This window comes from Coregonus clupeaformis, unplaced genomic scaffold, assembly GCF_020615455.1.
Source record: "Coregonus clupeaformis isolate EN_2021a unplaced genomic scaffold, ASM2061545v1 scaf0887, whole genome shotgun sequence".
Classification (NCBI taxonomy): Eukaryota; Metazoa; Chordata; class Actinopteri; order Salmoniformes; family Salmonidae; genus Coregonus; species Coregonus clupeaformis.
The window spans coordinates 85,207-103,470 of NW_025534341.1; the positions used below are offsets into that span (position 1 = coordinate 85,207).

General features: G+C 48.5%; 1 protein-coding gene across 1 annotated transcript; it reads left to right on the forward strand.

Annotated features, from left to right (window-relative positions):
- The first annotated feature begins 699 nt into the window (after nt 1-699).
- On the forward strand, nt 700-17,545 carry LOC121557555 (transmembrane protein 121-like). The gene is made up of 4 exons (XM_041871149.2): nt 700-954; nt 3,965-4,113; nt 11,781-11,956; nt 16,246-17,545. The coding sequence occupies exons 1-4, from the start codon at nt 834-836 to the stop codon at nt 16,802-16,804; spliced, it is 1,005 nt and encodes a 334-aa protein (XP_041727083.1). The 5' UTR covers nt 700-833; the 3' UTR covers nt 16,805-17,545.
- The last annotated feature ends 719 nt before the right edge of the window (nt 17,546-18,264 follow it).

Consider the following 18,264-nt stretch of genomic DNA (forward strand, 5'->3'; position numbering starts at 1 on the left):
TCCCTCCTCCCTCTCTCTCTCCTCCCTCCTCCCTCTCTCTCTCCTCCCTCCTCCCTCTCTCTCTCCTCCCTCCTCCCTCTCTCTCTCCTCTCTCTCTCTCTCTCCTCCCTCCCCTCCTCCCTCCCTCCCTCCTCCCTCCCTCCTCCCTCCTCCCTCCCTAGCTCCTCCACAAATCTCCTCCTACCTCCTCCCTTCCTCCTCCCTCTCTCTCTCCTCCCTCCTCCCTCTCTCTCTCCTCCCTCTCTCTCTCCTCCCTCCTCCCTCTCTCTCTCCTCCCTCCTCCCTCCTCCCTCTCTCTCTCCTTCCTCCTCCCTCTCTCTCTCCTCCCTCCTCCCTCTCTCTCTCCTCCCTCCTCCCTCCTCCCTCCTCCCTCCTCCCTCCTCCCTCTCTCTCTCCTCCCTCCTCCCTCCCTCTCTCCTCCCTCCTCCCTCCTCCCTCCCTAGCTCCTCCACAAATCTCCTCCTACCTCCTCCCTTCCTCCTCCCTCTCTCTCTCCTCTCTCCTCCCTCCTCCCTCCTCCCTCTCTCTCTCCTCCCTCTCTCTCTCCTCCCTCCTCCCTCTCTCCTCCCTACCTCCTCCACACATCTCCTCCCTCCCTCCTCCCTAGCTCCTCCACAAATCTCCTCCTACCTCCTCCCTTCCTCCTCCCTCCCTCACCCTCCGTCCCTCCCTCCCTCCACTAACCTCCCCCTATTCCCTCCCTCCCCCCGTGAAAACCCCAGCCATGGAGTGGAGAATTACAGTCTACTGTAACAGTCCCGTCTAACTTGCCTTTATTTAGCTGAGGACCACACTACACCCTCCCCAACAGACCTCCTCCTGCCTCAGTCAGGATGGTGCCCCCCCCTCCCACCAACCAGCCCCCTGTCTGCCTGTCCACCCTGCTGATTATGAGCAGTATGGCCCTGATCGATGCCTATCTGGTGGAACAGAACCACGGGCCCAGGAAGATCGGTATTATTATTATTATTATTATTATTATTATTATTAATATTGATAAACCTTTATTCAGTCAGTGAAGTCCCATTAAGATCGATGTCTCTTTTACAAGTGTGCCGTGTTTACAAATGAAAAAATAATACATAGGACATAATAAGGAATTATTAACACAATTCAGGAGCATGGGAATTTTACAAAAATAAAATTATAACAACCATAGTGCAGGAGCAGGAGAATTACAAAACATATAATGATAAATAGATTTGAAACTTGTATCTCATTATGGTATGTGGTGAAATAAGTATAGCCAGTTATAATTGTAATGGCTTAGCAGATAATAACAAAAGAAGAACAATATTTACATGGCTCCAAGAGAAGGAATATAATATCTATTGTTTACAGGAAACTCATTCAACAATTCTAGATGAAGTTGCGTGGAAAAAGGAATGGGGGGGGGGTATACTTCTCCCATAGGCAAAGAAACTCAAAAGGGGTGATGATATTAATTAACAGTAATTTTGATCCGAATGTGCAAATTGTCCAAACAGATCCGCAAGGTAGATGGATTATTTTAAATATGTTATTGGACCATAAACAGATATGGCCCATTAACCTTTATGGACCAAATAATGATGATCCACACTTCTTTGACAATATATATAATAAATTATCAACCCTACAAGCAATTCAAAACTCTATTATTATGGTGGGAGATTATAATACTGTTTTAAATAGCTCAATGGACCGTAAAGGAAATCACACCACAAACTATCACCCTCATGCTCTTAAGGAAATCGTGAATGTCATGGATACATTAGAAATAGTAGATATATGGAGGCTTAAATATCCTGATCTAGTGAGATATACATGGCGGAGACTCAATCAAGCTAGTCATCTTGACTTCTTTCTTACAGTGGGGAGAACAAGTATTTGATACACTGCCGATTTTGCAGGTTTTCTTACTTACAAAGCATGTAGAGGTCTGTAATTTTTTATCATAGGTACACTTCAACTGTGAGAGACGGAATCTAAAACAAAAATCCAGAAAATCACATTGTATGATTTTTAAGTAATTCATTTGCATTTTATTGCATGACATAAGTATTTGATACGTCAGAAAAGCAGAACTTAATATTTGGTACAGAAACCTTTGTTTGCAATTACAGCGATCATACGTTTCCTGTAGGTCTTGACCAGGTTTGCACACAGTGCAGCAGGGATTTTGGCCCACTCCTCCATACAGACCTTCTCCAGATCCTTCAGGTTTCGGGGCTGTCGCTGGGCAATACGGACTTTCAGCTCCCTCCAAAGATTTTCTATTGGGTTCAGGTCTGGAGACTGGCTAGTCCACTCCAGGACCTTGAGATGCTTCTTACGGAGCCACTCCTTAGTTGCCCTGGCTGTGTGTTTCGGGTCGTTGTCATGCTGGAAGACCCAGCCACGACCCATCTTCAATGCTCTTACTGAGGGAAGGAGGTTGTTGGCCAAGATCTCGCGATACATGGCCCCATCCATCCTCCCCTCAATACGGTGCAGTCGTCCTGTCCCCTTTGCAGAAAAGCATCCCCAAATAATTATGTTTCCACCTCCATGCTTCATGGTTGGGATGGTGTTCTTGGGGTTGTACTCATCCTTCTTCTTCCTCGAAACACGGCGAGTGGAGTTTAGACCAAAAAGCTATATTTTTGTCTCATCAGACCACATGACCTTCTCCCATTCCTCTTCTGGATCATCCAGATAGTCATTGGCAAACTTCAGACGGGCCTGGACATGCGCTGGCTTGAGCAGGGGGACCTTTCGTGCGCTGCAGGATTTTAATCCATGACGGCGTAGTGTGTTACTAATGGTTGTCTTTGAGACTGTGGTCCCAGCTCTCTTCAGGTCATTGACCAGGTCCTGCCGTGTAGTTCTGGGCAGATCCCTCACCTTCCTCATGATCATTGATGCCCCACGAGGTGAGATCTTGCATGGAGCCCCAGACCGAGGGTGATTGACCGTCATCTTGAACTTCTTCCATTTTCTAATAATTGCGCCAACAGTTGTTGCCTTCTCACCAAGCTGCTTGCCTATTGTCCTGTAGCCCATCCCAGCCTTGTGCAGGTCTACAATTTTATCCCTTACACAGCTCTCTGGTCTTGGCCATTGTGGAGAGGTTGGAGTCTGTTTGATTGAGTGTGTGGACAGGTGTCTTTTATACAGGTAACGAGTTCAAACAGGTGCAGTTAATACAGGTAATGAGTGGAGAACAGGAGGGCTTCTTAAAGAAAAACTAACAGGTCTGTGAGAGCCGGAATTCTTACTGGTTGGTAGGTGATCAAATACTTATGTCATGCAATAAAATGCAAATTAATTACTTAAAAATCATACAATGTGATTGTCTGGATTTTTGTTTTAGATTCCGTCTCTCACAGTTGAAGTGTACCTATGATAAAAATTGCAGACCTCTACATGCTTCATAAGTAGGAAAACCTGCAAAATCGGCAGTGTATCAAATACTTGTTCTCCCCACTGTATGTCATTCTCGTTGGCACCAAAAGTTTAAAAAGTGTTGATAGGGAACAGAATGCAGTCAGACCATCATATAATTGGCATATACATTACTCTACCCTGAATTTCCACGTGGGCGAGGATATTGGAAATGTAATCAAAGCCTATTGGATGATATATGCAATAAAATGCAAATTATTTACTTAAAAATCATACAATGTGATCATACAGACCTCTACATGCTTTGTAAGTAGGAAAACCTGCAAAATTGGCAGTGTATCAAATACTTGTTCTCCCCACTGTATATGCGAGAGAAAAAACATATGGGGGAAGTGATGCGGACAATTACATTGATGGAAGTTACAATCTATCTGCAATATTAAAGATAATCTACACCCCCAAAAAAACAGTGCAGGAGCATGATAATTAGAACAATACTATTATATAAACCATAGTGCAGGAACATTGGAATTACAAACATGCAAATCTAAAACAACTATTATTAATAATAATAATAACACATTTTTCTGACGAACAGGTATCTGTATCATGGTGATGGTAGGTGACCTCTGCTTCCTCATCGTGTTGCGGTACGTGGCGCTCTGGGTTGGGGCCGAGGTGCGAACCGCCAAGCGAGGCTACGCCATGATACTCTGGTTCCTCTATATCTTTGTCCTGGAGATCAAGGTATTTGCATTTTCATTTTGTTGTGTTGTTGTCATTTTGTTGTTTCATTTTTTAAATGTTGTTCTATTATAAAAAAATATATAAACTAAGGTCGATGTCCGCGCCCCCGCAGAAATGAAATTAGCATAATAAAAACATCCCTATCAAAATCTGTCAGTTTAAACTAGATAGCTATTATTTTGCATTTGATGCGTCTCAATCCACCGCATCCGCCTATGTCGCACTTCCACATCTGCGGTGAAAGGTGACAGAGCTAGAGCGGTGTTTGTCAGACCATGAGACATCCCGAAAACCGGTTTTCTCACGAAATCATCTGTAAAGTCCAAACGGTTTGGCCTACAAACTATTATGACCCCTCACTACCTGGGGTTTATTATGGATCCCCATTACTTCCTCCTGCCAAGGCAGCAGCTACTCTTCCTGGGGTTTATTATGGATCCCCATTAGTTCCTGCCAAGGCAGCAGTGTCACGAACGTCAAGGTAAGGAGTAGACCAAGGCGCAGCGTTGCAAGCAAACATCTTCTTTAATAAATGAAACACGATCAAAACAAACAAAGGCGATAACGTGACAGTACACGGTGAAACTAAACTACCTCGAAACAAGAACCCACAAACACAAAGTGAAAACAGAGTTTAAATATGGCTCCCAATCAGAGACAACCAGCGAACAGCTGACACTCGTTGCCTCTGATTGGGAGTCAATTAAGCCAACCCAGAAAACAACAACCTAGAACACCCAACATAGAAATAACCCACACAGAACGAACACACTCTGGCTCAACATAAAGAGTCCCGGAGCCAGAGCGTGACAGTACCCCCCCCTAAAGGCGCAGACTGCGACCGCGCCTCAAAATAGCAAAACAGGGGAGGGCTGGGTGGGCATACCTCCACGGCGGCGGTTCCGGCTCCGGGCTTGACCAAAACCCTACAACAAACCCCCCATAGCGCCCCTGGTCCGGTCTGGCCCTGCTGGCTGGAGCTGGACTGGACGTAGCAGGAGCGGTAGGCTTCAGCTCCTTAGTGGAGCAGTTGAGCGGTACCTGAATTGGCACCGAATACTCAGGCACGGGTTGTGCCGGACTGACGACTTCGCTCCCCTGGCTTGGTGCGAGTAGCAGGAACGGGCTGGACCAGGCTGACGACGCGCACCCCTGGCTTGGCGCGTGAGGCAGGAACGGACCGGACCTGGCTGACGATGCGCCCCTTGGCTTGGTGCGTGGAGCAGCGACGGGCCGGACCTGGCTGACGACTCGCACCCGGGCTTGGGTGCGAGTAGCAGGAACGGGCTGAACCAGGCTGACGACTCGTACCCCTGGCTTGGGTGCGAGTAGCAGGAACTGGCCGGGCCGAGCTGGCGATGCACACCGTAGGCTTTGTGCGTGGAGCAGGGACAGGCCGGGCTGGGCTGGCGACGCACACCGTAGGCTTTGTGCGTGGAGCAGGGACAGGCCGGGCTGGGCTGGCGACGACACACCGTAGGCTTTGTGCGTGGAGCAGGGACAGGCCGGGCTGGGCTGGCGACGCACACCGTAGGCTTTGTGCGTGGAGCAGGGACAGGCCGGGCTGGGCTGGCGACGCACACCGTAGGCTTTGTGCGTGGAGCAGGGACAGGCCGGGCTGGGCTGGCGACGCACACCGTAGGCTTTGTGCGTGGAGCAGGGACAGGCCGGGCTGGGCTGGCGACGCACACCACTGACTTGGTGGGAATGGCAGGAACAGGCCGGGCTGGGCTGACGACGCGCACCACTGCCTTGGTGGGAATGGCAGGAACAGGCCGGACCGTACTGGGGACACACACCACTGGCCCCACGCAGGGATCAGGAACGGGCCGGACCGGACTGGTAACACACCCCAGTACCTCTCGCCGTGCCTCCACACTTTCCCTCTCCTCTGTGCCCAGTGGCCCCCCTAACCTGGCGGCCTTCTCTGCCAACGCTTTGCACCGCTCTAACCCGTACACCTGCTGCCCCAACGTCGTGAGCCCCCCCCTAAAAATTTCCTGGGGGTCTCTCCTCCCCGTGGCCAAGGCCTCTCTCCCTCTTGCCAAACTCGCAATCATCTCCTCCCACGTCCATCCTCTCTCCTCGTCACGCTGCTTGATCCAGTCGAGGTTGCCACGGAGATCTGCCAGCGATGGCTCCTGAACACGCTGCTTGGTCTGGTTAAGGTGGGTTCTTCTGTCACGAACGTCAAGGTAAGGAGTAGACCAAGGCGCAGCGTTGCAAGCAAACATCTTCTTTAATAAATGAAACACGATCAAAACAAACAAAGGCGATAACGTGACAGTACACGGTGAAACTAAACTACCTCGAAACAAGAACCCACAAACACAAAGTGAAAACAGAGTTTAAATATGGCTCCCAATCAGAGACAACCAGCGAACAGCTGACACTCGTTGCCTCTGATTGGGAGTCAATTAAGCCAACCCAGCAAACAACAACCTAGAACACCCAACATAGAAATAACCCACACAGAACGAACACACTCTGGCTCAACATAAAGAGTCCCGGAGCCAGAGCGTGACAAGCAGCTACTCTTCCTGGGGTTTATTATGGATCCCCATTAGTTCCTGCCAAGGCAGCAGCTACTCTTCCTGGGGTTTATTATGGATCCCCATTAGTTCCTGCCAAGGCAGCAGCTACTCTTCCTGGGGTTTATTATGGATCCCCATTAGTTCCTGCCAAGGCAGCAGCTACTCTTCCTGGGGTTTATTATGGATCCCCATTAGTTCCTGCCAAGGCAGCAGCTACTCTTCCTGGGGTTTATTATGGATCCCCATTAGTTCCTGCCAAGGCAGAAAGCTACTCTTCCTGGGGTTTATTATGGATCCCCATTAGTTCCTGCCAAGGCAGCAGCTACTCTTCCTGGGGTTTATTGTGGATCCCCATTAGTTCCTGCCAAGGCAGCAGCTACTCTTCCTGGGGTTTATTATGGATCCCCATTAGTTCCTGCCAAGGCAGCAGCTACTCTTCCTGGGGTTTATTATGGATCCCCATTAGTTCCTGCCAAGGCAGCAGCTACTTTTCCTGGGGTTTATTATGGATCCCCATTAGTTCCTGCTAAGGCAGCAGCTACTCTTCCTGGGGTCCAGCAACATAAGACAGTTACATACAGTTTAAAATACTACATGACATTACATTTCATAACACCTATGGAAAGATGAGACTCTAACGAATACAATGGTGTACTCCCACAAGAGTCTTGGAACTTGTCTGAAGTCGGTACAGCCAATCTGCCAACTTCTGTCTAATATGTCCCCTCTGTGCAAAGGTGAGACTCACAAAACACGTACATATCGGATGTTTTGCTCTAGGACACCCACAGGCCTCACAAGACTTGTCTGAAGGTACCCTGGTACCAGTTGAAAAATAATAAAATGAATGGAAGTATACAGTATATGAAGACTGTTTAGTGCCAGAATCTCTTAGATATGACAGTCACTTCAGAACAAACTTCCTTTAGATAATGTTTGGGGGACTATCTGTCATTCCATGTAGTGAATCTGTTATTCATTGTGTTTATATGGGCTAATAGCAGTAAGGCCAAAAATACATGTATTTATAATTTTGGGGGGGATACTTCAAGGGGTCTTAAAATTCTAAATCAAAGTGATCCTTGGTATGACCTTCTTAAAACAATTCCATATAGCTTAGTAGAACAACCCTCACTGGCTTAGAGTCTTATGGGTTAATGATGTGTGACCCTTGTGAAATGCGTCTGCATGTAACGTATAAGCAGGGAGTCAGGAAGCAGGTGTAGAAGGTGAGTTTAATAATAATAAACATGAAGAAAATACAAAACGTAACCAAAACCAATACTGCCTGATGACAGAGGCTACTGAGGGCTATATGAAGGGAGAATAATCAGGGTGGTGATGAAGTCCAGGTGTGCGCAATGATGGTTGCCAGGTGTGTGCAATGATGGTTGCCAGGTGTGTGCAATGTAGGTTGCCAGGACCGGTGGTTAGCAGACCGGTGACGTCGAGTGCCGGAGGGAGGGAGCAGGAATGACAGTACCCCCCCACCCCCGATGCTGGGTTCCGGCCGCTTGGCGACGCTGGCCAGGAGGACGGCCCCGAGGGCGAGGAGCGGTCTGGACGGCAGAGATGGAAAATAGATTATGTCCGCCAAGAGCGCTTCTCAGGACCGTACCCCTCCCAGTCCACCAGGTACTGGAGCCGACCCCCACGACATCAGGAGTCCAGGAGGGACCAAACAGCACAGGCGGGGGTCCCCTCGATGTCCAGGGGAGGCAGAGGGGTGTCGTGGGGGACGGCATCAGCCAGGGGACCAGGAACACCCAGCCTGAGGAGGGAAACGTGAAAGGAGGGTGAGAGTTGGCAGTTAGTGCGGAGTTGTAATCTGTAGGTTACCTCATTGACCCTCCGGAGGACTTTGAAGGGCCCCACAAACCGGGGGCGCAGCTTCCTACAGGGCAGACGGAGCGGGAGGTTCCTGGTGGGGAGCCAGAAGCGAGCACCAGGATGAAACATGGGAGCCTCACTTTGGTGGCGGTGAGGCGCTTCACGTGGGCATCGTTCCAAACCTCCTCTACGCGCATGAACCACTCATCCACCGCAGGAGCTTCAGTCTGGCTCGGGGTCCACGGAGCCAGGGCTGGCTGATATCCCAGAACACACTGGAAGGGGGTCTGCCCGGTACCGCTTCTCCATACCCATGATGTGAATTGGGGGCCACGGTCGGAGACGATGTCCTCCGGAAGGCCATAGTGTCGGAAGACCTGCTGGAACAGTGCCTCAGCGACCTGGAGAGCGGTAGGGAGACCAGAGAGAGGGATAAAACGGCAGGATTTAGAGAATCTGTCCACAACAACTATAATAGTAGTGAAACCACAAGAGGGGAGATCAATGACGAAATTAATGGTCAGATGAGACCAAGGCCGCTGAGGCACGGGAAGGGGAAGGAGCTTCCCTGCTGGAGCGTGCCGGGGAGATTTAGTTTGGGCACATACAGAGCAGGAGTTGACATAGCGAGCGAAGTCATGTGCCAAGGTGGGCCACCAGTACTTTCTAGAGATAGATTGAATAGTGCGGGTGATACCTGGGTGTCCAGCAACGAGAGATGCACCCAGGTCAAGAGCCGATCCCTTACCTCCATCGGAATGTAGCTGCGCACCAGAGGGCAGGTAGCAGACGTGGTTCCCTCTCCAGAGCCTGGCGGATCTCCGTGTCTACATCCCAAAGCATGGGGGCAATGATTCGGGAGGGCAGTATGATGGGCGCATTCAGGACAGGAACCTCTCCTGAATCGTGGAGACGGGACAGGGCATCGGCTTTGCTTCTAGTGCCAACGTCACCGCCAGAAGCTCCCGGTCGCCGACGTCATATTTCCTCTCTGCAGGAGACAGTTGTTTTGAGTAGTATGCACATGAATACAATTTTTGTGGATTACCTTGACGCTGTGACAGGACGGCTCCCACGCCCACTTCTGAGGCGTCCATCTCCACCACGCAGGACAGCGTAGGTTCTGGGTGTTTTTTGCAATGGGGCGGAGGTGAAACACCCCTTCAGTAGGCAGAAGGCCTCGTCGGCTGCAGGACTCCACACTAACCCTTTGAGGAGAGAGGAGAGGTGATGGAGCTGAAGTTAATGAAGCAGTGGTAGAAGTTGGCAAACCCCAAAACTGTTGTAGTCCCTTTATGGTGCTAGGGACTGGCCATGAACTGACTGCCTCAACCTTCCTCTCCTCCATAACCACTCCCTGTGGGCTGATCCGATATCCCAAAAAGGAGACAGCGGCCTGATGGAACTGGCACGTCTCTGCTTTGACGTACCGGTGGTTCTCCAGGAGGCGTCCCAGGACTACCCGGACGTGGGCGACGTGATCCTCCAAGGTGGCCAAGTAGATCAGGACGTCATGGATATACATGACCACCTAACGCCCAAGCATGTCCCAGAACACCTCGTTCACGAATGCCTGGAACACCGACGGAGCAACCACAGGACTCTCAACCAGCGTGGAACCACAGGGTAAGGGAAAGCAGGTCTTCCGACATCCGGGTGCCCAGATAGTGATCTCCATCCTCGACCAGGAGATGATGGGGCCATGACGTTGGAGCCAGAGGAGGCCGAGGATGACTTTATGTACAGTGCCTCGGTGATGAGGAATGGAAGGCTTTCTTGGTGCAGGGGTCCCATGGTGATGTTGAATGGTGCTGTGATGAAATTACCCGCAGCACCAGAGTCCACTAGAGCAGTAGAGACAATGCGAGGGACAGCCAGCCAGTGAAATGTAACAAGGAAGGGTTTGGCAGAAAGCAATGATGATGGAATACTCACGCCTACCCTGGGAGATGGATGATCACAGGGCCGTCCTTCTGTCCCTTTGGACCCTGGGTTGGAACGCACCGGACACCGCTGGAGCTGGTGCCCCTCCTGGCCGCAATAGGGAACACAGCCCCAGCCGTCTCCGGCGACGCCGCTCTGCTGCGGGGAGGTGTGGCCCTTACCTCCATGGATTCAGGCTCTGTTTCAGGATGGCAAAAAGAGGAAGGTGAGAGACGAGGAGGGTTGCCGGCGCTCTCGAAGAAGGTTATCCAGATGGATCAGACAGATGGCCATCGCTAGCGCATCCAAGGAAAGGTTGTCGTCCCGACACGCCAACTCCGTCTGGACCTCTAAGCGCAGTCCTATTCTGAATAAGGTGCGGAGTGCCGGCTCATTCCATCCGCTGGAGGCTGCCACAGTCTGCAGCAGTCTGGGCACTCTGCCGAAGTTGGAGTAGTCGCTCACATCCCTCTCTGCCCTCAGGTGGATGATCGAAGACCGCCATGAACCTCTCATTGGAACCCAGCTCCTCCTCTCCTCTCTCCCAGACGGCTGTAGCCCACTCCAACGCCCATCCAGTCAGCAGGGAAATGACCGTGGCAACCTTGGACCTCTCGGTGGTGGGGGCTCCTGTCTGATGGGCGAAATAGAGAGAGCACTGGAGTAGGAAGCCACGGAATTTGGATGGAGTACAGTCATATTTGTCTGGGAGGGACAATAGGGCATCGCTGACCTGGGCGGACTGCTGGATGGGCTGGTGGACTGGCTCGCTGGGACGAATCGTGGTAGAGGGTCCTCCGCTAGTTGGAGATGAATCCCCTCAGGCGAACGTGGAGGACCTCATCCATTACCGTACCCAGCTGGTCATGGTGTTGACACAGTAGGTGTTCCTGTTCGGGAGATATCCTTAACGTCTGCTGCTTCCATATTTCTGAGAGGCAGTATTCTGTAACGTATACACAGGGTGTCAGGAAGCAGGTGCAGAAGGTGAGTTTAATAATAAACATGAAGAAAATACAAAAAAGGGGAAGCGTACCGAACGTAACCAAAAACAATACTGTCTAATGACAGAGGATACTGAGGGCTATATGAAGGGAGAGTAATCAGGGTGGTGATGAAGTCCAGGTGTGTGTAACGATGGGGAGCAGGTGTGCGCAATGATGGTTGCTAGGTGTGCGCAATGTGTGTTTCCAGGACCGGTGGTTAGTAGACCGGCGACGTCGAACGCTGGAGGGAAGGAGCAGAAGTAGGCGTGACACTGCACTGCTTGCTCTTTGGGGTTTTAGGCTGGGTATCTGTAAATCACTTTATGACAACTGCTGATGTAAAAAGGGCTGTATAAAATAAATGTGATTGATTTACTTTTTTGTTGTTCTCCAGGTGTACTTTGTGTACCAGAACTACAAGGCTGACAGAAGGTCTCTGGATGCTCTGGCCCGTAAGGCCCTGACCGTCCTCCTCTCGGTCTGTGTCCCAGTGCTGTTTATAGGTCTAGTGGCAGTAGACCACATGGAGTACGTACGGCCGTCCAAGAAGAAAGAGGAGCTCCGTAACAGGTACTGCTCCTGACCCGTTCTAACAGGTACTGCTCCAGACCCATTCTAACAGGTAGAACTGTTCCAGACCCATTCTAACAGGTACTGCTCCAGACCCGTTCTAACAGGTACTGTTCCTGACCCATTCTAACAGGTACTGTTCCTGACCCATTCTAACAGGTACTGTTACTGACCCATTCTAACAGGTACTGCTCCTGACCCGTTCTAACAGGTACTGCTCCTGACCCGTTCTAACAGGTACTGTTCCTGACCCGTTCTAACAGGTACCGTTCCTGACCCATTCTAACAGGTACTGTTCCTGACCCGTTCTAACAGGTAGAACTGTTCCTGACCCATTCTAACAGGTAGAACTGTTCCTGACCCGTTCTAACAGGTAGAACTGTTCCTGACCCATTCTAACAGGTAGAACTGTTCCTGACCCGTTCTAACAGGTAGAACTGTTCCTGACCCATTCTAACAGGTAGAACTGTTCCTGACCCATTCTAACAGGTAGAACTGTTCCTGACCCATTCTAACAGGTAGAACTGTTCCTGACCCATTCTAACAGGTACTGTTCCTGACCCATTCTAACAGGTAGAACTGTTCCTGACCCATTCTAACAGGTAGAACTGTTCCTGACCCATTCTAACAGGTACTGTTCCTGACCCATTCTAACAGGTAGAACTGTTCCTGACCCATTCTAACAGGTAGAACTGTTCCAGACCCATTCTAACAGGTACTGTTCCTGACCCATTCTAACAGGTAGAACTGTTCCTGACCCGTTCTAACAGGTAGAACTGTTCCTGACCCATTCTAACAGGTACTGTTCCTGACCCATTCTAACAGGTACCGTTCCAGACCCGTTCTAACAGGTACTGTTCCAGACCCATTCTAACAGGTACTGTTCCTGACCCGTTCTAACAGGTAGAACTGTTCCTGACCCATTCTAACAGGTAGAACTGTTCCTGACCCATTCTAACAGGTACTGTTCCTGACCCATTCTAACAGGTAGAACTGTTCCTGACCCATTCTAACAGGTAGAACTGTTCCTGACCCATTCTAACAGGTACTGTTCCTGACCCATTCTAACAGGTAGAACTGTTCCTGACCCATTCTAACAGGTACTGTTCCTGACCCATTCTAACAGGTAGAACTGTTCCTGACCCATTCTAACAGGTAGAACTGTTCCAGACCCATTCTAACAGGTACTGTTCCTGACCCATTCTAACAGGTAGAACTGTTCCTGACCCGTTCTAACAGGTAGAACTGTTCCTGACCCATTCTAACAGGTACTGTTCCTGACCCATTCTAACAGGTACCGTTCCAGACCCGTTCTAACAGGTACTGTTCCAGACCCATTCTAACAGGTACTGTTCCTGACCCGTTCTAACAGGTAGAACTGTTCCTGACCCATTCTAACAGGTAGAACTGTTCCTGACCCATTCTAACAGGTACTGTTCCAGACCCATTCTAACAGGTAGAACTGTTCCTGACCCATTCTAACAGGTAGAACTTTTCCTGACCCATTCTAACAGGTACTGCTCCAGACCCATTCTAACAGGTAGAACTGTTCCTGACCCGTTCTAACAGGTAGAACTGTTCCTGACCCATTCTAACAGGTACTGTTCCTGACCCATTCTAACAGGTAGAACTGTTCCTGACCCATTCTAACAGGTACTGTTCCAGACCCATTCTAACAGGTACTGTTCCAGACCCATTCTAACAGGTACTGTTCCTGACCCGTTCTAACAGGTAGAACTCTTCCTGACCCATTCTAACAGGTAGAACTGTTCCAGACCCATTCTAACAGGTAGAACTGTTCCTGACCCATTCTAACAGGTACTGTTCCAGACCCATTCTAACAGGTAGAACTGTTCCTGACCCATTCTAACAGGTAGAACTGCTCCAGACCCATTCTAACAGGTAGAACTGTTCCTGACCCATTCTAACAGGTAGAACTGTTCCGGACCCATTCTAACAGGTACTGTTCCAGACCCATTCTAACAGGTAGAACTGTTCCTGACCCATTCTAACAGGTACTGCTCCAGACCCATTCTAACAGGTACTGCTCCAGACCCATTCTAACAGGTAGAACTGTTCCTGACCCATTCTAACAGGTAGAACTGTTCCTGACCCATTCTAAAGGTACTGTTCCAGACCCATTCTAACAGGTACTGTTCCAGACCCATTCTAACAGGTAGAACTGTTCCTGACCCATTCTAACAGGTAGAACTGTTCCTGACCCATTCTAACAGGTAGAACTGTTCCTGACCCATTCTAACAGGTACTGTTCCAGACCCATTCTAACAGGTACTGTTCCTGACCCATTCTAAAGGTACTGTTCCAGACCCATTCTAACAGGTAGAACTGTTCCTGACCCATTCTAACAGGTACTGTTCCAGACCCATTCTAACAGGTACTGTTCCTGACCCATTCTAACAGGTACTGCTCCAGACCCATTCTAACAGGTACTGCTCCAGACCCATTATAACAGGTAGAACTGTTCCTGACCCATTCTAACAGGTAGAACTGTTCCTGACCCATTCTAACAGGTAGAACTGTTCCTGACCCATTCTAACAGGTAGAACTGTTCCTGACCCATTCTAACAGGTAGAACTGTTCCTGACCCATTCTAACAGGTAGAACTGTTCCAGACCCATTCTAACAGGTAGAACTGTTCCTGACCCATTCTAACAGGTACTGTTCTTGACCCATTCTAACAGGTAGAACTGCTCCTGACCCATTCTAACAGGTACTGTTCCTGACCCATTCTAACAGGTAGAACTGTTCCAGACCCATTCTAACAGGTAGAACTGTTCCTGACCCATTCTAACAGGTAGAACTGCTCCAGACCCATTCTAACAGGTACTGCTCCAGACCCATTCTAACAGGTACTGCTCCAGACCCATTCTAACAGGTACTGTTCCAGACCCATTCTAACAGGGACTGCTCCAGACCCATTCTAACAGGTACTGTTTCTGACCCATTCTAACAGGTAGAACTGTTCCTGACCCATTCTAACAGGTAGAACTGTTCCAGACCCATTCTAACAGGTAGAACTGTTCCTGACCCATTCTAACAGGTAGAACTGTTCCTGACCCATTCTAACAGGTAGAACTGTTCCTGACCCATTATAACAGGTACTGTTCCAGACCCATTCTAACAGGTAGAACTGTTCCTGACCCATTCTAACAGGTACTGTTCCTGACCCATTCTAACAGGTACTGTTCCAGACCCATTCTAACAGGTAGAACTGTTCCTGACCCATTCTAACAGGTACTGTTCCTGACCCATTCTAAAGGTACTGTTCCAGACCCATTCTAACAGGTAAAACTGTTCCTGACCCATTCTAACAGGTACTGTTCCTGACCCATTCTAAAGGTACTGTTCCAGACCCATTCTAACAGGTAGAACTGTTCCTGACCCATTCTAACAGGTAGAACTGTTCCAGACCCATTCTAACAGGTAGAACTGTTCCTGACCCATTCTAACAGGTAGAACTGTTCCTGACCCATTCTAACAGGTACTGTTCCAGACCCATTCTAACAGGTACTGTTCCAGACCCATTCTAACAGGTAGAACTGCTCCTGACCCATTCTAACAGGTAGAACTGTTCCTGACCCATTCTAACAGGTACTGTTCCAGAACCCATTCTAACAGGTAGAACTGTTCCTGACCCATTCTAACAGGTAGAACTGTTCCTGACCCATTCTAACAGGTACTGTTCCTGACCCATTCTAACAGGTAGAACTGTTCCTGACCCATTCTAACAGGTAGAACTGTTCCTGACCCATTCTAACAGGTACTGTTCCAGACCCATTCTAACAGGTACTGTTCCAGACCCATTCTAACAGGTAGAACTGCTCCTGACCCATTCTAACAGGTAGAACTGTTCCTGACCCATTCTAACAGGTACTGTTCCAGACCCATTCTAACAGGTAGAACTGTTCCTGACCCATTCTAACAGGTAGAACTGTTACTGACCCATTCTAACAGGTACTGTTCCTGACCCATTCTAACAGGTAGAACTGTTCCTGACCCATTCTAACAGGTAGAACTGTTCCTGACCCATTCTAACAGGTACTGTTCCAGACCCATTCTAAAAGGTAGAACTGTTCTGACCCGTTCTAACAGGTACTGCTCCAGACCCATTCTAACAGGTACTGTTCCTGACCCATTCTAACAGGTACTGCTCCAGGCCCATGGCCTCCAGACCCTCTGGGGGCATTAAGACATGTCCATTCCCTGTAAGTTAATGGACAATAAAATACATATTCTGGTGTATTATCTTATTCCTCTCCTGTCTTCAGATTGTTCTGGGTGGTGGTGGACCTGCTAGATATCCTGGATATTCAGGCTAATCTCTGGGAACCCCTGAAGAAAGGTCTCCCTCTCTGGGCTGAAGGACTGATGTTCTTCTACTGTTACATCCTGTTGCTAGTCCTTCCCTGTGTGTCTCTTAGTGAGATCTCCATGCAGGGCATCAATATAGTCCCACACAAGATGATGCTATATCCCATCCTCAGCCTGGTAACCATTAATATTCTAACCCTATTGATCAGAGGCTGTAACCTGCTGCTGTACAGGGATGCCCGGGTCAGTGGGATCCTGATAGGGAAGAATGTGTTAGCCATCATACTAAAGACCTGTAGCTTTGTCCAGTACAGGAGGCAGTTACAGAACACTCCTCCTGCGTTCGGGTTGGAACTACAGACGAACTCTGTACCACATCACCATGGTAACCATGGTCTTGGACGACCTGTTTCTATAGTGATGACCCCTCACCCGCAGGTGGTCCTCCCGGACCAGACAGCTCTGCCCCTCCCTCTGCCAGAGGTCACAACTACATGTCAACATACAGGACTCTGAGACCAGGATCATACCACGTATGTATGACCCTCAGGATATTATACACAGGACACACAGGAACATATGACCAGAATCTACATGGATGTACCAATATAATGTATGACCGTCAGGACTCTACAGGGCAATGGTCAACATCATGTGAACAACCTTGTATGGATATTATCAATGATCAAAGGGACACAGGGGATCCTTATGCAGTATAAAGCAGAGACATGGAGAATGTTTATGAAGAACCTTGATAGAAAGGAGATTATAAAACCAATCTGAATGTTTTTTATCATTGGAACACAGTGGACTCTTCTTAAGGAGAATATAGTGACATGGACAACACCTTCTGGTGTAAAGAACAGTCTCTCTAGACTCTGTTAATTAAATACTTTCCCTTGTGGATTCAAATAACATAATCTCTAGAATATGTTAATTAAATACTTTCCGCTGTGGATTCAAATAACAGTATCTCTACTCTGTTAAAGACAGCACCTTCTGGTGTAAATAACAGTTTCTCTACTCTGTTAAAGACAACACCTTCTGGTGTAAATAACAGTTTCTCTACTCTGTTAAAGACAGCACCTTCTGGTGTAAATAACAGTTTCTCTACTCTGTTAAAGACAGCACCTTCTGGTGTAAATAACAGTTTCTCTACTCTGTTAAAGACAGCACCTTCTGGTGTAAAGAACAGTTTCTCTACTCTGTTAAAGACAGCACCTTCTGGTGTAAAGAACAGTTTCTCTACTCTGTTAAAGACAGCACCTTCTGGGTGTAAAGAACAGTTTCTCTACTCTGTTAAAGACAGCACCTTCTGGTGTAAAGAACAGTATCTCTACTCTGTTAAAGACAGCACCTTCTGGTGTAAAGAACAGTATCTCTACTCTGTTAAAGACAGCACCTTCTGGTGTAAAGAACAGTTTCTCTACTCTGTTAAAGACAGCACCTTCTGGTGTAAATAACAGTTTCTCTACTCTGTTAAAGACAACACCTTCTGGTGTAAATAACAGTTTCTCTACTCTGTTAAAGACAGCACCTTCTGGTGTAAATAACAGTTTCTCTACTCTGTTAAAGACAGCACCTTCTGGTGTAAATAACAGTTTCTCTACTCTGTTAAAGACAGCACCTTCTGGTGTAAAGAACAGTTTCTCTACTCTGTTAAAGACAGCACCTTCTGGTGTAAAGAACAGTATCTCTACTCTGTTAAAGACAGCACCTTCTGGTGTAAAGAACAGTTTCTCTACTCTGTTAAAGACAGCACCTTCTGGTGTAAAGAACAGTATCTCTACTCTGTTAAAGACAGCACCTTCTGGTGTAAAGAACAGTTTCTCTACTCTGTTAAAGACAGCACCTTCTGGTGTAAAGAACAGTATCTCTACTCTGTTAAAGACAGCACCTTCTGGTGTAAAGAACAGTATCTCTACTCTGTTAAAGACAGCACCTTCTGGTGTAAAGAACAGTTTCTCTACTCTGTT